The sequence below is a fragment of the Dissoconium aciculare genome (assembly GCF_010015565.1).
Source record: "Dissoconium aciculare CBS 342.82 unplaced genomic scaffold K489scaffold_7, whole genome shotgun sequence".
Classification (NCBI taxonomy): domain Eukaryota; kingdom Fungi; phylum Ascomycota; class Dothideomycetes; order Mycosphaerellales; family Dissoconiaceae; genus Dissoconium; species Dissoconium aciculare.
The window spans coordinates 1,702,119-1,722,318 of NW_022984957.1; the positions used below are offsets into that span (position 1 = coordinate 1,702,119).

Genomic DNA, 20,200 nt, shown 5'->3' on the forward strand with positions numbered 1-20,200 from the left:
CAGAGCACACACAGCAGCAAGAATGGCTTCCATCATCAATGGCTTACTTCGGTCGACTAACTTCCGTAATGCCTTCTTGCGCACACTGGTCCCGTCAATTGGACTAGCCTTCGGTCTCCAAGTTGCAACCGCCATTCCTTCTATTGCGTTTCAAACAGAGCGCTTCTTTGATCTGTCGGGTTCAATTACATACATCTCATGCGCGGCACTGTCGCTCTATCTGCCTACATTACGGGCCCGCTTCGCTGCAGCTCCCGGCTCTGTTCTACCACCATACCCCAGTCTCCTTCAGAGTCTCACCAGCAAAGGCGGCGTGAGCGCATGGAACTGGCGACAGGTCGTGCTCAGCGCCGCTGTGACTTTCTGGGCCGGGCGTCTCGGCACTTTCTTGTTCAAGCGTATCTCGGGCGACGAGGGCAAGGACAGCCGATTCGATGAGATCCGTGGCTCGCCAGCCAAATTCCTCGGTGCATTCCTTGCACAGGCTACATGGGTTTCCCTGTGCCTGATGCCCGTCCTTGCGATCAACAGTATCCCTGCCACTACGCTCGCCGCCTTGCCCTTGGTGACTGTCACCGATGTGATTGGTGTCCTCCTCTACGTCGGTGGAATTTCTTTTGAAATGACTGCCGATGCGCAGAAAACTCAATGGTTGAAGGAGAAGAAAGAGAAGAAGCACAGCGAGGAGTTTTTGACCCGTGGTCTTTGGAGCAAGAGCCGACACCCCAACTACTTCGGTGAGAGCACACTCTGGACCGGCATTGCTACAACCGCAGCTGGAGTCCTAGTGAGCAATGTTGGTCAAGCGGGCGTCGGTCTTAGCGGCAGTGCCATTGCGCGAGCCGGTGCCATCAGCATGGCTGCCGTCAGCCCTCTATTTGTGACCTTCCTATTACTCAAGGTAAGATTATCTCTGTGCATCTGAGATATACGTGACGGAATAGACGACTGATAGCTTCTAGGTGAGCGGCGTTCCTCTTTCGGAAGACAAATACGACAAGCGTTACGGAGACCGCAAGGACTATCAGGAGTGGAAGAAGAACACGCCGATGTTCATCCCCAAATTCTGATATTGTCCACCACGCGAGCTTTGATGATATGGAGATCCCTCGACTGCAGCGTGTCCGTCACCCGCCAAGCTTGGAGCCCGCATACGTGACCGCCAATTGCTGGTGATCAGTGAAAGATCTTCGGCAGGCCACCGGTCGACCAAGGATTTTGTGGCTGTACAGGTGCATCGCCATCGTTGAAGGCAATGACATAGGGCTTGGGTCAGCAGCTGTATCAGGCGAAGAAACGTGGATCATAACGAAACGTCTGTGGACAAGCCGTCATAATTCCACGCTGGCTCCGATTTGGGAAGCTTTTGTAATGAATATCACGATCGTAACGAAACATCCAATTGGTCAATGTCATAATAGCGCTGTAATTGACCTGTCATAGATCAACCTGAGAAAGATCGCCGTGACGCAGAGTGTTGATCGTTCAATCAAGTCTTATGTGAATCGCGCGGGAAGGGTAAGAGTCGATCGCTTGTTTATCAAGGATGGGAATGATGTAACGCTCTCAAGATGACGCGGGATGCCAAACATAACAATGCCCATGCGCGGCTCTGAAATGATACATAATCTTGACCATGCCGCCGAGGTTGGGTAACGACCATTGATGTGGACCTCAATAAAACGCACCTGTATGCAAGCCATGAGATAAATTATCGCGAAAGACTCCAGGGCTGTCGCGGAGGAAATCGGAAATCACCCTGGGACGTCAATGCCGCAAGGAGTCTCCGGCGTTGTTGACAAAACACATGTGACCATGCAGCGGGGCATCGCGGGGCCGTGGGCGGGAAAGTCGCACACGACCACGCGGGCGAACAGCGATTGGCATTGCCGTTCGGGCTGTATAGGCTTCAAGACCATGGGTGAATGCGGCTTCTGACGAATGATTACCGCGGCATTTTCAGTCCCATCTACGATCTGCTGCTAGTCGTCCCTCGAGCAGGCGTGGCTGGCTGTGGAACGATAATAAGTGTAGGAATGTCTCCGAATGTATTTCCTTGTTCTTGAACTATCACAAATCCTTCATTTCCTTGCAATATTCCTGTGTGTCGAACTCAACCGTGTCGTGTTTCCTTTCACTGCTCCTCCCGATATCTCGACCTGAACCATTGTCCCAGCAGGACCACCCTACAATAACACAGCACCGGATATCAAAATGAGCGCCGACAAGAACCACGGCAGCACCGAGAAGATCAACACGGAGATCGTCACTCTTTCGCGTTATCTCAGTGAGGAACAGTCAAAGCACAAAGAGGCCACTGGTGACTTCACGTAAGTTTCCCTAGCAAGGCTGCTCTTCCTGTGACGTTCAGCTTACCATTGGTGTCGTCGACAGTCTCCTATGCCATGCCCTCCAATTCTCCTTCAAATCGATCGCCTACTACATCCGCCGAGCGTCCTTGATCAACCTCTCCGGTCTCGCCGGTTCCGCCAACACAACCGGAGATGACCAGAAGAAGCTCGACGTGATCGGCAATGACATCTTCATCGCCGCTATGCGGTCGTGCGGCCGTGTCCGTCTCCTGGTCTCAGAAGAGGAAGAGGAAGTGATTTTGTTCAACGAACACCCCGACGCCCGCTACGCTGTTGCCTGTGACCCCATCGATGGAAGCAGCAACCTCGACGCCGGTGTGTCTGTCGGCACAATTTTCGGAATCTACCGCCTCGGTGATGACGCCAAAGGAACCAAGGAGGACCTTCTCAAGCCAGGCACTGAGCTGGTGGCCGCCGGTTTCACCATGTACGGCGCGTCCGCACAGCTGGTCCTCACAATGAACGGAGGAAGCGTAAACGGCTTCACCATGGACAATGCTCTGGGAGAATTCATCCTGACCCACCCGAACATGCAAATGCCCAAGAAGCGATCGATCTACAGCTGCAACGAGGGAAACAGCAAGTACTGGGAAGAGCCGGTGCTGGAGTGGTGCAACGGTTTGAAGCAAGCCGAGAAGCCTTACTCTGCTCGTTACATCGGATCCATGGTCGCCGACGCATACCGCACTCTGTTGTACGGAGGAATTTTCGCATACCCTGCGGACAAGAAGTCGCCAAAGGGCAAGCTCCGTATTCTCTACGAGTGCGGCCCCATGGCGATGGTTTTCGAAAATGGTAAGCTCGATATATTCTTCACGGCGTTCAAATGAATAATAATACTGACGATCTGCGGATAGCTGGTGGCCAGGCTGTCGACAGCAAGATGCGACGCATGCTCACGGTCGTTCCCGAGCACATTCACGATCGCAGCGGTATCTTCCTCGGCAGTTACGATGAGGTCCAGAAGGTCATTGACATCCACAAGAAGCACGGCATTGGCGCGTGATGGGCTTGAGTTTGTGGAACGTGTATGGAGAAAGTGGCTCAGACTGCAAAATATCGTACTGTCTTGATCGGGCGTCGTTCTTCGACGACAAAGGAGGAGCTCCGCGTGGCACACCGTGTTGGATTCGGGTGTCAGATGTCGACGTTTCAGCCGGTGTCCCAGGTGCAAAAACAGCAGCGTGAAAAGTGCACTCGCACACTTTGGCAGAATTTAAAACACAATCTAGTCATGGCCATGTCATCGAACTTCCAATGCAGTAACGGCATTGCTCTCTTCGTGTCATCAGTCTTCGATCTTTGGTATCGGGTTTCACCGAAACCCCTCCGCCTGTCACGGGTCGGCGCAGGCAACGCATACGCGTGCATTCGAGGCCTGGGGCAGATGAGTGGTAGGGTTATACAACCCTATAGACACCACATCTAACCCCAACGGAAGCGTGCAGCTCCAGAGTCCACACAGATGCAGGTGTACCTAATGACACTCATGCCGTCATCCTGCAGCGTTGCAAAAAAAATGTTGGGCTCCAACCTTGAAAGATTTCAATATTTCAGGCGAGTGCTGGATCACATACGCCCGTCCGAAACCTCCGATGACCAATTTGAGCTGGGCTTCGACACGCTGCGGGATCGCACCATCGACGTCTTCCTGCAGGTGCTCGGGGAGTTTGTCCTGCCAATAAATTGATCGTTGAGCCACATGGGGCCGTCGGACGAGTCCAAGCCATACGGTGCACGCAGACTTTTACAACAGCATCAATAGATTCCAAACCTACTCAAACACAATAGCATAGCCTTCCAACACCTCGTCATCCCATCATACTGTACTGTTTGAAAGACTTTCGGAGGGCGTCGATCTCATCAGCGCGCAGGGCGAAACCTTGCAACGCAGCCCTGCCTTGGACTCCTATAGTGCACGGACAGCGATCTTCCCCCCCGGGGCCGGTAGCATCGGGACATGCAGCGCCCATTCACGATCGGCGCCAGTGAATTCCTCTATGGGACCAACAGGGCTGTTCTTCTTATCAAACCTGGGCAGATATGGTTGAGCTGTGGTACCGGAGCTGCAACGCCTGGGTTTTATTTTATTTGCCGCGGGGGTTTTTTTCGCTGATGAAGGTTGGAGTATGTCTAGGTGGAGTTGATGTATTTGTATTGATGAACTTGCATTATTCACAAGTGGGATCTATACTGGTCGTTGTCAGTGGCCGATCTTTTCGTTGAGTCCATGGCATCCTCCTGTTGAGCCAAAAGGGGTACAGGGTGGTCGCCGCTGTGTCGATCGAGTAATCAAATCGGGCACACGACGAAGCTTGGCCATCTCGACATACGACAACCGCGAGGGCGTTTGCGAATACAAGAAATGGTGTGAGACGAGGAAGCTTTCTGCTGTTTTATGTAGTGTTCGCGAGAAAATACGTCTGTTGGTACCTAGATAGGAGTGAGAGAGCTAGCACGCTGGACGTTGGCCCGAAGGGATGAGCACCACCATGATGGGCTTGTCGCGCCTTGTCGGCGGAGTTGTTATGACTCCATCGCTTGACTCCTGAGGATGATCCTTCGTGGAGAGCCTACTTGCCACTGATTTATATTCTTTTTTGACTCAGCGACGAACGTTTGGATGCAGACATCCATATCCGTACGGCTTGGCGTGCGATGCAAACGCTTTGCTTCAATCGGTGTACTGTGCCACAATCAAGCAACCGAGACCATGTCATCCAGACAGGAGACTGATACAGGAGGCTCGATGGCGTGGAAGATTTAATTATTAATGATATAGCCGCGGTGGAACCGGTTGCCGCATACGTCCAACAGGAAACGATGCGATTGACGAAATTCCAGTACACTGCATGCACGCATTTGTTGCAATGGCTACAGTAAACCAGCGCCATTTGCAGCGATTTTTGTTCAGGGCCAATACAAGGGTGGAAAGGAGAAGGCAAAAGTGACTGCTCGGAAAATGAGACAGAGGTACAATGGGAGGGAGATACACGACAATACATAACAAATGATACCTGCCTAGGTACCTAGATACCTACCTAGGTAGGTACAGGATAGCCTTGCGTGCCTTGGAATTTGGCTGTTCGCCGCCTCATAGATTAGCGCGTACGGAAGGCGGCCTGGCCCGTCGGACTCAAAATTGCCCAAGCAAGAGCGAACTTCTTCCAAGCTGTTGGCCCCTGCATCACGAAACGAAACTCTCTCCCTCACCCATGAGGAAGATTCATCGAACAATTGCTTGATCTCGTTTATCCTCCTCACTAATCTTGGCTCGTCTCGTCTTGCATTCACCATCCGCGTGTCGTGTCCGCAAGCCTCCTCTTCAGACCATAGGTGAGTCTCCTGCTTGATACTGCCTCCCGACACGCGACTCCGATCTTCGCGTGACTCTCCGTTCGCCAACACGAATATACACGCGCACCGTGTCCGAGGTTATCCATCTTCCTTCTCCATCAACTCTTCTATCATCGCGGACAGACGGCGCGCGCGATGCTGCATCAACTGGTGCTGGCGGAAATGTTTGAATAGGAGTCTGACAAGGGTTGGTGTAGATTGGTCTCGGGAATAATTCTTGTTGTTCGTGCAGCGGCGCTGTGACCGCGACGCACGACCTCCCGTACTTCGTCTCCGAACAGACCACCCGCGACTTAGCATCCAAGCTCACCACCGCATAATCATCACCCTCGACGCAACGACGCGTCTGCAGCACTGTTCGAGACGGCTGCCGAACATCGTCGCCGTATTATCTCCATCGACAGACGAGTTCGACACGGTCGTGCATTGCCGTTCAAAATTTTCTGTCAAGTTAGTACATCATACCTCACCTCGCGCCTGCTCACCGACACGATCCGACGGCATCGCTTGACTTTTTTTCCACGATCCCTTACGCCCAGTGCCCCCGTTGGCTTCACACTTCGCACATGCACTCAGCGCACGCGACTATCGCCCCCACAGACGTCGACAAGTTCTTCGGTACTGATGACTCCCTTCACAGCCGCCCCGAACTCCCTGCGAGCCATGCAGTACGAGGTCCCTCACCCGAGCACCATGAACCACGAGATGGCGAATCCTGGGCATTACACCCAGCCGAACCTCTACGTGCCGAATGGTGCCAATCGGATAAAATCTGAGACGGGATCTGAACGCGGCGGCTCTCCTCACACGTCTGAGCAATCATCGAGATATTCTTCACAAACCCCCCAAAACTTGGCATACCACCAACAGATCGCATCCCAATTGACAAACGGCCTTCGATATCCATCGCCCTCCCAAATCCAACAGCAGAACAACATGTCCATGATGCAACACTCTTATCACCAGAGTGTGCCGCAAGACCAACAATACCAACAACAACAACCGCTAGCAGCTGTACAACAGGCTGTACAGGCAGAGCAGAGTCCGATGGAAGGGCGGACAAGCACTGGGAATGGTGGTCTACCGAAGGCGTTTGCTTGTTCGACATGCTCAAAAGGATTCGCGAGAAGAAGTGATCTGGCTCGTCACGGTAGGGTTTCGTGGATATGTTCGTGCTCATAAGGATAAGCTGACAATCATCAGAACGCATCCACTCGGGCGTTCGACCGCACGTGTGCGATCATCCTGGCTGCGGCAAGCAGTTCATACAACGTTCCGCTTTGACGGTGCACTCGCGTGTGCATACCGGTGAGAAGCCGCATATGTGCGAGCGTTGTGGCAAGGTTGGTCTCGAGACGATGAAATCCAAGCATAAACGCTGACTTTAATCAATTCCAGCCCTTCTCGGATTCGAGCTCTCTTGCACGTCATCGCCGCATCCACTCTGGCAAGCGTCCCTACAAGTGCCCATATGCAGATTGTCAAAAGACTTTCACACGACGGACCACTTTGACGCGCCACCAGAACCACCACACAGGCACCATCGAGGAGTCTCAAGCTGCCACAGCTGCAGCACTAGCTTCACGAGTCTCAATGGCTGGTCAACGATCGCGAGGATCCGACGAGGAGAATGAGTACTCCGCAGATGGTAAATCGCCCATGCCACACCAACAACACCCTGACCGCCCGTCATCCGTCTCGCCCGCCACGGGCCTCAACGGTGTCCCTCAACTCCAGAGACAACCTTCCGACTACTACCTTAATGCCATCAGCAGTGGTATGGCAGTTCCAGCACACCTGCGTCCCGAGATGCAGCCGACTTCGCGCCCTCAATCGCCAGCATACACTATGCCCATCAACGGACAATCAGGACGATCGACGATGACCTCTAACCCGACTGCGGGATACAATCCTCCTCAGATCCTGGAGCCACCTACGAACAATGGACAGCAACCGCCAGGAAGCGGTAACAACAGCCCTCACATTGGTGGCGCCATGGGATGGCAATCCCCACACAACGGCATCACAGCAAACCAGCAATCCGACTACACCTATCCTGACCCAAATGCCGGTTATAACGTAAACGGCGTAAACGGTCAGATGTACTATCAACAGCCGAGCGTCCAGCGTCCTCACAGCACTGGCCCCATCGACTACCACAACCAGCTGCGGGGCCAAGAGATGTGGGCTCAGCATCAGCAATGATCGCCCTCTCGGGTCTTGCAAAAACACTTTACATTTCTTCCGCACAGCTCCTTCCTCCACCACCAGGCCTGAAATATGGCCACATCACGCCTCTGGCATCGTCTCCAACAACCCGGTGTTCTTTGGAACGGCGAATACCCCGACCTTCTGCCGTGACCATCTTGTCTGATTCGTCGAGTTTCTCTGGCGCACTTTCTGGGCTTCCTCCGATTGAAGTATCTGCTGTGTTCTTCTCGATTACCAATTTGCTTACAACTACCCATTTCCTTTTGTCCTAGACGCGCTCAGATCGCGCACTACTAATCTCGTGTTTTTTTCCTTGGCGTGTGGATACAGGTCGCTCGGATTTTTCTGCAATGTGCCCTGTGGCGCAGGGTGATTGCAGTGGGCGGCAGGTGCTGCAACTGTACAATAGACAGCAAAAGCACAGCGTTCGTCGCAGACTACGATCTGTGGGAAGGAACTGGCAGCGCAGCGGTATTTGTTGTTGGGCGCTTGGGATTCGCTACTTCGTCTCGGATCGGTTCATCCCTACAATCGTGTAATGGAGTGTCAAATGGACAGGAGGTGCCTCGCCGGGTTGGACCTCATCATTATCATTACACTCATAGCTGTAATTTGTAACAAGATATCAACAAAGTGCGAGCAGTCGCATGCATCTCATGAGCGATAAAGCGTGCGTCCCCGATAAACCAAGGCCGCCATCAAATTTACGCAGTACTGTCGCATGTCACGAACAATTACTTCCAACGAAAGTATTATTGGCTGGACTGCTCTCCGGTCTAGTGCTGGCGGCCTGAGAAAGAAAGGAGAGTCGGGATGATTGTTCGAGCTGGTTGGCGCTGTGAATTTGCGGCACAGCAAAACATCCAGCGGGACCTTGCAGGCTGTGTAGCTCCGGTCGTTTGCGCCCCTCGAGGTAATAATAATATATGCACATGATTGATCGGGATGCTACCTGATTGGTATGGTTACATGTTTAGGTGGTTGTGCCGCCTGGTGTATATAGCCTACAATGTCTCCCTTCGAAAGGACTGTAGCTGTGTCGATCCTTTCCCCTGCCCTCTATCTGTGTGATATCATTCTGCAACCATGGCTGCCGGTCTACATTTCGACGTACGTTGACAATCTTTCACCATCATCAGCCTGGATGGTCTCTCGATCTAATGGCTGACATCTGACGGATTTGCACAGACGGACTACGATCTTGCGGCTTTCATCGTGCGCTTCCTCGTGCTGCCGGCGCTGGTCGCCTGCGCCGCGGCCTCCACCTGTTTCCTTCGCAACTGGAAGGGCCTCAGTCGCAACCTGACAATCACTTACCATGTCGCCGTTGCGACCTTTTTGATGTTCGGACACATCCTAGACGAAAGTCTTGCCCAACGATCACGCAAAACATCGCTGACCATGATGCGAGAACAGTTCTCAGATCTTCTGGATCGTGTACGATGCTCTCTACGCATCGAAACTCGACACCTACAGCGAGAGAAACTTCGTCTCCGACTGGCGACCACTATACATCTTCGACGTCGTCTGCGCCGCCATCGATGACATCGCCCGAGTCGCGGCCTTCGCCGCCGTCGCATACTTTGCATTCACCTTCGCTTCCATTTCCGGACGACCGCGAGTGGTCAAGATCTTCGCCAGCCTCGCTGTCGTCGTCTTGTCTGCCCTCCTCATCGCGAATATTGGCATCCGTGCACACACCGTCGACGTCGAGATGACCGAGCAGGTCGCTGTCTATGATTCCGACGTCTCCTACTACAGGGACGACCCGTTCGCTGCAACACATTCCTGGAGAGCGCGCCAGCGTGCTGTCGAGGTGGCTTTCCACGCCTTCTACATCCTCGCCGTACTGGTCGTCGGCGTGATCTCTTTGTCAACACGCAATGTAAGTGTCGCTTCGCATGAAACCTTGGCAGAGAAAATGGTTGTCTGACGGTACCGCTCCAGTGGCCCCTGCGCAGCGCCCAACTCCTCCTCCTACTGATCGCCGTCCTCGACCTGGTCTTCTCCGCCTGGTCAATGAGCGTCAATGCCTTCTATGACCAGAACTTCGATTACTTCGCCGAAGTGCAGTATAATTGGATCGAGACGATTATGGTGATCATTTTGCAAACATGTGTTTATGTTGCTCTCCTGTTTGCGCCCTCGCGGCCATTGAAGCAATGATCGTTCGTTGACACGCATGCTGTGGCTGGCCCAAGTGGGATCTGTTGTGTACTTAACTGTCTTTGTATGTAATGTTTATGATGTGCAGCAGTCGATTCAATCGGACAAGGCACTTCGATGGCTTAATGAGAACGAGTTCATATTTTAATACCCTGTTGATCATCCGAGATGACAGTGTTCAGATTAGTCATCGGAACGCCCCATGACCTGAGCAGGTCTTACTGATTCCTGCATTCAGAAAGCTATCTTCGAGCTGTGTCCTTTGTTGACTTTGGGAAAGATGTGCCACCCAGAATGGGATGAGGAGCGACCAGAACCTCGACGATCTTTGCGGGGCTTGCTCCGAAGCGAGAGCACGCCGGAGCGTTGTGACGGTTGACCTCGAAGCACAAATCCACTTCGACGTCTGGACATATAAGACGTCACGACGCACGGCTGCTGAGTTGCGACCTAGTAAATCTGTGGAAGCAGAGTGATATTCACGTCAAGCGCAAGTGATCACGAATGTCCATCGTCATTGGCCGAATTGCGGCGGATGGATATTAGCTTGCACCGTAAAGGGTGGTCCGCGCTCGTGATGGCTGCAGCCTTGGTCACTTTTTAGGGTCGCTTTTGGGGCAATTTCGTGATAGTGCTTACTGTGCCTCTCAGTCACATCCTCTAATGACAACAAGCTCAGACGGGACGAAGGACCCATGGTTATTTCAGACATGTGTACGAGGCATGCGCCGAAGTCATTGAAAATTCAAATATCAGCGCGCATGCCTGCCTGCGCGCTGATATTTGAAGGACATCTCATTTGATCTCTGCAATCTTTGTCGAATTCTTTCATTTTTCCTTCTCACGCATCCCAAGCAGCGCGTTATTGTTTTCCCTAGCTGACAGTCATTCAATCATGGCAGACGGTCTGGAGTTTGCTGTACGTTATTGCTACATGACGTTTCAAAGTCGCGAGACGTTCGACGATTCGCAATCCTGACTCACTCTGCTCGCTAGTCAAATTATGATCTCGCGGCCTTCATCGTGCACTGCATCGCATTGCCAGTCCTCCTCGTCTGCATAGTCGCATCAACATGTTTACTGCGGAGATGGAAAGATGCTGGGCTATCGCTTCTGATCACATACAACGCTGCTGTGGTCTTGACCTTTATGTATGCATGCCGTTGCGCTCAGCTTCCATGTGGATCGCGCTAATATTTTCTGGATAGATCTTTCGCATTTTGGATCGCCGACAGCGTCGTCTACGCTAGGATTCAGAGCTCGTATGGCTATCCGTCTTCCTGGAGACCCATTCTGATTCTCGACGTATTCGCCAACTCATTTGATCTCATCTTTCGAGTAGCCACCTTCGCCGTCGTGGTGTATCTCGCTACCGTGTCTTTGTCGAGCTCCAAACGACGACAGGCTACCAAGTTCTTCGGCATCGCGGTCGTGATTGTGCTGTCGGCGTTGACCATTGCTAACATTGGCTTACGCGGCCACAACGAGGGTTTCACAGAAGCCTACTACGACAATGACTTCGAGGGATCGGCCCTCAGGCGAACAATTGCCTACTGGGCATCGCAGATCTCTGGTGTCCAGATGGCGTTTTATGCGGTTTATCTCCTCGCCATGATAGTGACTACAGTGGCGACATTTCTGACGCGCAATGTGAGTCCTCTGTTTGCGATCGCCAAACAATGTCATCGGCGGTCTGAATGCTCTCCGATCTATGAACTCGTTCTGACAATTTTCACACAGCCACCTCTGATTATTTCTGCCGCATTTCTCCTGGCGATTACCATCCTGGAGATCATCCTCAACGCTTGGCAACTGTACATCCAAGATCATCCCATCACATATGTTGACGAGTTCAACTACGATGTGTTCTACGACTACAGTGGTTCGGAGTACATCTTGGAGATCATCTTGCAGTCCGTGCTGCTGGTCACCTTGTTGTTCGCGCCTCGGCCGTACAAGAGGTGATGAAAGGATGGTCGGCCCTCGCGCGTGTGCTATATTTGGTTCAGTGTGATGGAGCGGGATCGACCCGTTTTCACGCTAAATTTAGCGGCATTCCTTGGAATTGGCCCTGACAGACTGGCAGATCGATGGACAAGACTTGGTTATTCCGCGACGCGCCCATCAATTTGATAATGTCTATTGTTTATCGCGATTTGAGAATCGTTTCTTGCAGATAGAACACCCTCGTGGTGCGGGTTATTCTTGCGCATGTATTCTGCAATGCCACGATGACTATCATCCAAGGGGCGCGTGCATCCTACTAGATTCAAGCGGGCGTGGCCGGAGCAAACTGCGCCTCGTCGCAATCTTAGTTCACAACCACATCCCGTGGACCTGCATCTCCAAGCGCGCATTGCCTCCAGGTGCGGTTCGAGCTTATCCTCCGATGTCACCTTGAGAATGCGCGCCAATCACAAATCGGCAACAACGTCACATTTCCTGGTTTGAGCATCCCTCGGCCTTCGCGGGATGTCTGTTAAGAGCGAGCGGGATTAAGATTGATCGATAAATCTTATCCCGCTTGGCGCATGCGGCACAGTACTGTATGATGGAGGTGTCCCTCTCTGATGATGGTGATGGAACATTGTGGCTTGTGACCGTGGGATGAAGAGTCTTGATATGTTGCACACATCCTGGTGTTTGTGAGCATCTTATTGTGTTATTCACGATTCTTCCATTCACGATCATTTCTCATCCGTGGTTATCTAACGCTCAGACTCTCTTTCAACCTGCATTGTGTTTGCGACTTTCCTTAATGTTGACACCGAGCCGCCGCGATGTCTAGCGAGGGTTTATTCGATGTGTGTCAAGTTTCATCCGCGGAGAACGCCACGATGCTGACCTGATTCGTTGACATAGGATAAATTTCGCGTCGCTGTGCTCATCGTCAGGTTCATCGCGCTGCCTGTGCTCGCATGTTGTATGCTTGGCTCCCTCTGGCTGCTCAAGTCATGGAAGGTCTATGATGTTTCTCACCGAGTTTGGTTCAACGTCGCTGTCACTACGACATTTCTGTGAGTAACAGGCCTGCGCAGTCCGTGATCCTGATCCAGTTCTAATATTTGATGAAAAGTTATCTGGTCTTTGCCAATTGCCTTTGGTTCACGTCGCCGGAGTCGACTCGTCTTCCTACCCGTTCAGTGCCGATTTTCGCGACATTCACTGGTCTATTCTACTTCGTGCCCAGACTCATGACGTTCGTTGCCATTACATGCTTTGCAGCGACATTCACTTCCGTCCTGTCTCACCGGAGGCGATACAAAACTTTCAATGAATGGGCCTCCGGACTGCTATTTGGACTTCTCTTTCTGGACATCGTCGTTCGGGCCATGGATGTCAACAACTCGATACACTATGATACCAGCAAAGGATCTCGGTGGATCACCTACTCAGGTAGAAGCGGGTTACTTGCGGACATCAGCAGGGTCCTCGAAGTACTCTTGTTAGCTGCGTACCTACTCGCAGTATTGGTTGTTGTATGCTCCTCATTTCGGACCAGCACGGTCAGTAAATGGAAAGACGTTCATCATGCGAGCGTCGGACATGCTAACATAAGACCTCACAGTGGCCATTCCGAACTGCACTACTCTCCATATTGGCATCCGCGACACTCGCCCTGGTCTGGATATCATGGGACACAACGCGAGCTATGGAGCGTTCGCCCCTCTCGGCCAGTACTGATTACACAAATTTTCTTTCTTCGTGGAATGTGCTTTCCACTGTACTGGATACTGGGATATTGACAGCCGTTCTATACGTGCCGGTGTACAACTCAAGGGCGACGGATAACCCCCGCGTCATACATTATCACGGCAAGATCGAACCTCTGCCCATTTGATACCAACGTTTGAACAGCACGACAGGTTGGACTGAGCCGACAGTGAAAGAATATTGGGAAGCCAATACAATTGATCACAGCGGAAATGCAGTCAGGATGTGGGCTTTGGCGTCGATCTGGATTTCCTTGTATTGATATGATAGACATGATACCCCGGCGTGATGAAGCCTTGAAATTGAACAGCACGATTTGCTCGCAAAATAGCACTTCCTCTTCCGATTATTATCACCTATATGAACGGTAATACAAAAGCTCACGCAGGCTAGCCACGTTGATGGAACGCCGCTTTAATTGGCGGAGTATAAAAGCTCAAAGGGCGACATGTGGTACGCAAGTGTCTTCATGTATGCGAGATTACGGCTGGCACATCACTAAAAACCACTTTTCGGATTACTCAGCTATCACTCTTTCATTCTGGTGACCTTGCCAGACTGATCAATATACCAATCGGAGGTCCAAAGCTCCCTCGAAGGCAGTCTTCGAGAAATTCTCCAAGCCGCTCACACTCAGCGTATCGTTAGTGTGAGTCCATGCGAGTTTGCGCTCATCGCACTTCGAACCGCCGACACGCAAACGAATGCCGCGTGGGCGGTTCTTGATACCTGCGATAGTGATCTGCTTGAGTGGCGCGGAGGTGGCGTAGGTTCCGTTGATGTGAGACGTAAGTCTATTCTTGCTGAATTTGAACTGTGAGGTATAGATGGTCAGCGATATCGCCTTCGTGTGTACATGTGCATTACTTTGTAGGACGTACCTTGACCAGCTTCGTCGCGGCCGGGACGAGACTCTCGCCATCGTCAAGATACAAGCTTCCGCTAGCCTCATCGCAGTCATCCAAAGAGATAAGCAAGCTGAATGGGCTCTTCCGGGTAGCAGTGGTGGTCATCTGTGGGGCCTGAAGCGGTAGAATAGATCCACCACGAACGTGAACGTTGATGTGCTCCAACGGTGCAGGCATCGTGACATTCTCTTGTGGCTTGGCTTGGACTTCGCGGAGAGTGTACCAGTCGTACCACCGCGTACCTTGGCCGATTCCGGGGAACACTCCCTTGACAGTGTTTGCGTTCGGGACCAGGACCGGCGTGACAAGAATGGATGGTCCGAGTAAGAATTGGGTGTATGTACCTCGGAGGGAAGCGTCTTGGGGGAATTCCCAGGCGAGAGCTCTCATCACGGTATCACCCTTGGTGTGGGCGTAGTAGAAAAGAGTGTACATGTAGTTGAGCAAGCTGTAGCGGACTTTGATTGCTCGTCGAGTAGCCTCCGCAACGGATGACCAGCGGTACGCCTCCTGGCTGATCGTTGCCTTGACGTTATGATTGCGATAGAAGGGGAAGAAGGCTGAAAGCGATTGCCAACGCGAACAGAGGTCAAAATCCGTGTTGCCCGCGAACCCGCACGTATCAGCTCCGAACATGGGAACTCCGGACATCATGAAGGTGAGCGCCTGGCTAATCGACAGGAACATGGAACCAAATGTGGATGTATTGTCGCCACCCCAGTGGCTCGTGGTCTTACCGGACCCGGCGAACGTTGATCTTCCCACAGTAAAGGGACGTTTACCGGGAAAGACTGAAAGAAGCGCATGGTATGTAGCGTTGCTGATTTGAAGACCGAAGAGGTTGTGCATTTCATATTCCGTAGTCTTCGAGGCATCGCCGTGTGTAGCATTGGGAGCGATGGCACTTCTCAGCAGCGAATGGCCATTTTGGACATGGTTGATAACGTAGGGCGGAAAGCTAAGGTCGCGAACGCCTGGAGTCGGGATCGTACGGCCTCGTGTAGTCGTGGTTGGCACCGGCAGAAGCGTTCGGGTGCTCAAGATCGATGCCTGCGAAGCCGACGCAGCGCTCACCGATGCGGCTTCAGTTGCATTGGAGATGTTGAAGCCTTCAGGATACCGGTAATCTGTCTGGAATTCATCGTTTGGGAGCAGGAAGGGAGGGTGCACCGGGTTTTCGGTGAGTCGGCCATTGCCGCAATTTCCAGCACAGAAAGATGCAGCTTCGCTCAAGTCGATCCAGATACCGTCGAATGGAATGCTGTGCCACCAAGATACCAGCTCAGATGTCCACCACGTCTGCGACGACGGAAGCAGCCAGTCTGGCCAAACCGAGAAGCCGGGCCAATTGTTTCCGTAGTAGAAATTGCCAGTATTTGCATCGCGAATGAATGTGCCCAATTCAGCACCCCTTGAAAATGGCGCGTAAGCATCACTTGCGTTGTTCGGGTTCGGAACATAGATGTTGCTGTCGACTATTGGTACGTAATATTGATCGTTGGCATGCAAGTCCGAGATGAGTCGTTTCATTCCCGACGCGGGAAAAGTGTTATCGTCACTTGTGAAGTCCCTGTACAAGTCGTAGATATCAATGTCGTTCCAAATTGCTTCGAGGGGGATATTGGCATCCTTGTAGCCCTTGAGAACATCGCGCATCACCGAGATGTTCTGGTAGCCTAGACCTCATTGTTAGTCTGCCTCACCAAGGATGATATCAAGCAGAATCAACGTACCCCATCTGCCGCGACATTGTTAGCATCGAGATCAGAATAAGTTTGAGATCTAGCTATGAAGCAGATGTAAAGTCTCCGCATAGCCCGATGGTAATCTTGCATACCTAGTTTGATGAAAACCAAATGTCCAGAACATTTGCATTGCTGGTGTACCAACACAACCAACCTGAAATTGGCGGATCGTCTCCAGAGCACTCGATTGTCCCGTTTTATCTTGACCACTGAGGAAGTAGAAATCAAGACTACCGCCGATAGTGCGGTAAATAATCTTACGATCACGGAGAAGCCATTCCTGACCATGGGCGTTGCGAGCATAAACTCCGTGGGCTTGTGTCTTGCCATCCACGTTGTAGCGAGTCTCCTGATAGAATGGGAAGGTTCCGTAGACGTTGCCGTCCACAGTGTTACCGGCGTCCACTGCGTAGAATGTTTGTGTGTGATTGTTTCCCAAGCGGAAGTCGCGAATGTTCTCTGCAAGTCCATAGACGTTGTAATCCTGCGATAATCCATTAGTAAATAATGAATGATCACCCGCGGCATCATACGGACTGACCTTGACCATGCTGGTCGTGAGCTCGAGGAATTGATCCTCGAAGACAATCACGCTGCCGTAGGTTGAGAAAAGCTCCTCACCAGTCTTGCTGCGCGACACGCGGAATTGGAAAGACGGCTCGTTGGTCCACTCAAGTTTCAGATCGCTCGTGTGGTTTGTAGTCTTGCCATCAGCGACGGGCGCTGGCACGATCTCCGTAGGCAGCACGTACTGGGTACTGTTGGCCAGGCTAAGGTACTTGGGCCAGATCTTGACATTGAGCCGGTCCTGAGTCTGGTACTCCACGAGCAGCCTGAGGTTAGCGATATCATTGCCGAAGGCCTGGCAATTGGCTCCGGCAATGTTCAGGTCTGCAGTGAAGCCATTGGCTTTGTAGTGAATGCCAGAGGCCTTGTACCCCGGACAGCGTTGAGCATTCGGCGCGGTAGGATCGTGAATTGTTGGAGTCAGACTTGGTGCTGCATTGACTTGTGGAGCGAGGGTAGGGATCACTCGCTCAGTAGGCGTTTGAGCTATTGGAATATATGTCAGCGCCAATGCCGACGACTTTGAATGACGCGTTACGCACCATTGACGGCCCATGCTCCCGAAAGTAGTACTGTTGCAAGGAAGTTCAACATGATTGCAATGTCATCCAGAGCACGCTTGCAGGATAAAGAGATCTGCTGCATGAATGAGGTCGGGAAACCAACTTATTATATATGTCGATGCCATTGGCGACTGTACCTACCCTGGTCACCCCGGGCTTCCTGATCCTCAAGGCGCGATTAATGCGGGGAAAGACAAATCGTCATGTCCATCATCATGTAGACAGCGCATTAGATACGACACCAGGCTCTCGCCACGGACAAACGGCACCTCATTATGCTCCCTGTACGCCATCCAATGGCTCACAGCTGAGCATCAATCGGGCCGCTGTCTGTAGGCGATCTCTTGGCTGTATGAGAAGGTACTAGCACCAAGGCTTGGGATCATTAGAGTCTTCACATCTACACGAAGGAAGCACTTGCTCAATCTTATGCCAGTGGCTTAGCTTGGCATGCTGTACAAGTGTTTGGCAAAAGGAGTAATTGTGTCGATGCTGTGCCAATGTGTTGTCCAATGTTCTGGTACCTGAGCTGATTCGGCCCGTTGTCGGCGTTACTCTGCCGGTCAGATTCAAATCCCATGGAGATTGCCCGCGTCCTTTCCGATGGCATGGGGTTGTGGCTGATGACCAATCATATCTAGTCAGCTTCATTCTACACTTCCGAGGGCATCTCCAGAAAGAGCACCGCCGCTTGAATAGACAGATCAATGAGTAATCCGAGAAGCGATTGCGGTGATAAGTCATCTGTGCTCTTGCGACCGATCAGAGTCCCGGCTCTCGCATCAAGCATTTCCGCATCGGGCAATTCTGGGATCTTCCCGTGGTGTTCCCGATGGACGCTCGAGGAATTTCCAGATGCGATTCGGCGCGGAATACTAGGGTTGATGTTGGGGTTACAATGACGCAAGTGTGCCCGCCATTGCCGACCGAATAATCATTCATTAATCATTGTGATCTGTATTTGTTGATCCAATTTGTATCAACACCGTGATCGAAGATTCTTCCATGTCAGCATTGTCCAATATGTCCGCAGCAGAATTGCCATCGTCATGGCATGCAGGGCCTGAAGATTCGTTCCATGGAAAGATCACGCCTGAGGGACCCTTCGAACCAGAGCAAGGCCGCTACCATCTCTACGTCGGCTTATTTTGTCCCTTTGCTCACCGCGCCAATATCATTTTCCAGCTGAAGCAATTGCAGAAATACGCGGAGATCGAGACCAGCACCAAACCATACCCTAAAGGGGACGAAAATGGCTGGCCCGGTTGGCAATTTAACGTCAAGAACGCTGTCCCATATGAAGGTGCGACAGAAGACAAGCTTTACGGAAGCAAGTACATGCATGACCTCTACTTTAAGGCGGACAAAGACTACAAAGGAAGATACAGTGTTCCCGTTCTTTGGGACAAAAAGCTCAACACCATCGTGAACAACGAATCGACGGAGTTGCTGCGGGACTTGCAGACTGCCTTCAACGACCTCATCCTGACAGAATTACAATCAATCTCACTATACCCAGAACCACTCCGAGCAGAAATTGATGCACTAAACGACCAGCTCCAAGGTACTCTCAACACGGGCGTCTACAAAGTCGGCTTCGCCCCAGACCAAGCATCATACGATAAAGCCATCCCCGCCGTCTTCGCTTCGCTGAACAAACTCGAGCGTCTAGCATCCAAGAACGGTGGTCCCTACCTCCTTGGTCCCCACCTGACGGAAGTCGACGTCCGGACCTACGTCACATTGATCCGCTTCGATGTCGTCTATGTCCAGCACTTCAAATGCAATCTCGGCATGTTGCGGTATTCGTATCCGGTGCTGTATAATTGGCTGAAAGGCTTGTATTGGGACCATGGCGCTTTCAGAGAGACGACGAATTTCAGACATATCAAGGAGAATTACACTAAGAGTCACTGTGATATTAATCCTAAGGCAATTACGCCGCTGGGTCCCTGGCCGGATATCGATCGGCGTGTTGAGAAGGATTGGACCAAGATTGCGCCTGGGAGGATTGATATGCCGATAGTGATGGAGTTTGAGAAAACGCTGCGCTGATGGTCCGCCAAAAGTTATCCTCATCATCCAGACCTCACATTCAATGACGTGCCTCACTTTTCCTGCTTCATCTCGGTTCTTATATATCTTGTCACAGTTGTTTACAGGCACGACTGAACATAATCCTTCTGGCAGGTACCATTTGTCTCTTATATAGCAAGACATCCAAGCTCGCCCGTTCGCAGTGCTTCATCCCAAACGACAAACTCAATCCCAATCCCATCGAATGCGGGGACTGGTCTCAAAATAAAGTGAAACATGCTGGGACTAGTCAGCCACTATCGGAGGCGCCATGCGCTGTAGGTATGCGAGATGACAACGAATTTGGTCGGAACGTTGGGTATTTCAACGGCGGTTGTCATGAAGCCGAAGCAGAAATTCAAAAAGAAAATAGTGTTGAGCAACGTAGCAGAAGGGTGACCTTCTCCAGACTTCTTCTTCGTTAATGCAGCGTTGCGAATGTGGACAGCTGCTGCAGTAAAGGATCCATTTCATCTCATCTTGGACCAATCGCTGAACAGCAACGTCATTGACGGAGGGAC

General features: G+C 51.8%; 8 protein-coding genes across 8 annotated transcripts; 7 read left to right on the forward strand and 1 right to left on the reverse strand.

The window, feature by feature from the left end:
• Positions 1-22: 22 nt before the first annotated feature.
• On the forward strand, positions 23-1,070 carry K489DRAFT_320577 (DUF1295-domain-containing protein; the record flags this gene model as incomplete). Its single annotated transcript, XM_033601466.1, has 2 exons — positions 23-901; positions 963-1,070. The coding sequence occupies 2 exons, from the start codon at positions 23-25 to the stop codon at positions 1,068-1,070; spliced, it is 987 nt and encodes a 328-aa protein (XP_033459559.1).
• Positions 1,071-1,956: 886 nt separating this feature from the next.
• On the forward strand, positions 1,957-3,642 carry K489DRAFT_432309 (inositol phosphatase). The gene is made up of 3 exons (XM_033608478.1): positions 1,957-2,330; positions 2,395-3,167; positions 3,230-3,642. Exons 1-3 carry the CDS (start codon positions 2,215-2,217, stop codon positions 3,376-3,378), a joined length of 1,038 nt encoding a protein of 345 aa, XP_033459560.1. The 5' UTR covers positions 1,957-2,214; the 3' UTR covers positions 3,379-3,642.
• A 2,792-nt stretch (positions 3,643-6,434) lies between these two features.
• K489DRAFT_320747 (uncharacterized protein) lies at positions 6,435-7,934 on the forward strand (the record flags this gene model as incomplete). The annotated part of the gene is made up of 3 exons (XM_033601485.1): positions 6,435-6,879; positions 6,933-7,072; positions 7,128-7,934. 3 exons carry the CDS (start codon positions 6,435-6,437, stop codon positions 7,932-7,934), a joined length of 1,392 nt encoding a protein of 463 aa, XP_033459561.1.
• A 1,046-nt stretch (positions 7,935-8,980) lies between these two features.
• K489DRAFT_381308 (uncharacterized protein) lies at positions 8,981-10,241 on the forward strand. The gene is made up of 4 exons (XM_033605084.1): positions 8,981-9,050; positions 9,129-9,283; positions 9,357-9,825; positions 9,888-10,241. Exons 1-4 carry the CDS (start codon positions 9,027-9,029, stop codon positions 10,104-10,106), a joined length of 867 nt encoding a protein of 288 aa, XP_033459562.1. The 5' UTR covers positions 8,981-9,026; the 3' UTR covers positions 10,107-10,241.
• A 760-nt stretch (positions 10,242-11,001) lies between these two features.
• On the forward strand, positions 11,002-12,071 carry K489DRAFT_371351 (uncharacterized protein; the record flags this gene model as incomplete). The annotated part of the gene is made up of 4 exons (XM_033603234.1): positions 11,002-11,025; positions 11,103-11,257; positions 11,315-11,756; positions 11,847-12,071. The coding sequence occupies 4 exons, from the start codon at positions 11,002-11,004 to the stop codon at positions 12,069-12,071; spliced, it is 846 nt and encodes a 281-aa protein (XP_033459563.1).
• Positions 12,072-12,886: 815 nt separating this feature from the next.
• On the forward strand, positions 12,887-13,790 carry K489DRAFT_410806 (uncharacterized protein; the record flags this gene model as incomplete). The annotated part of the gene is made up of 4 exons (XM_033607742.1): positions 12,887-12,910; positions 12,969-13,123; positions 13,183-13,616; positions 13,675-13,790. The coding sequence occupies 4 exons, from the start codon at positions 12,887-12,889 to the stop codon at positions 13,788-13,790; spliced, it is 729 nt and encodes a 242-aa protein (XP_033459564.1).
• Positions 13,791-14,096: 306 nt separating this feature from the next.
• Positions 14,097-17,979, reverse strand: K489DRAFT_381312 (glycoside hydrolase family 31 protein). Its single transcript, XM_033605085.1, has 7 exons — positions 17,745-17,979; positions 17,583-17,676; positions 17,015-17,526; positions 16,566-16,957; positions 16,462-16,466; positions 14,702-16,404; positions 14,097-14,634 (listed from the first exon to the last, which is right to left on the reverse strand). Exons 2-7 carry the CDS (start codon positions 17,632-17,634, stop codon positions 14,383-14,385), a joined length of 2,916 nt encoding a protein of 971 aa, XP_033459565.1. The 5' UTR covers positions 17,635-17,676; positions 17,745-17,979; the 3' UTR covers positions 14,097-14,382.
• Positions 17,980-18,535: 556 nt separating this feature from the next.
• K489DRAFT_381313 (uncharacterized protein) lies at positions 18,536-20,057 on the forward strand. The gene has a single exon (XM_033605086.1). It carries the CDS (start codon positions 18,627-18,629, stop codon positions 19,656-19,658), a length of 1,032 nt encoding a protein of 343 aa, XP_033459566.1. The 5' UTR covers positions 18,536-18,626; the 3' UTR covers positions 19,659-20,057.
• Positions 20,058-20,200: the final 143 nt, after the last annotated feature.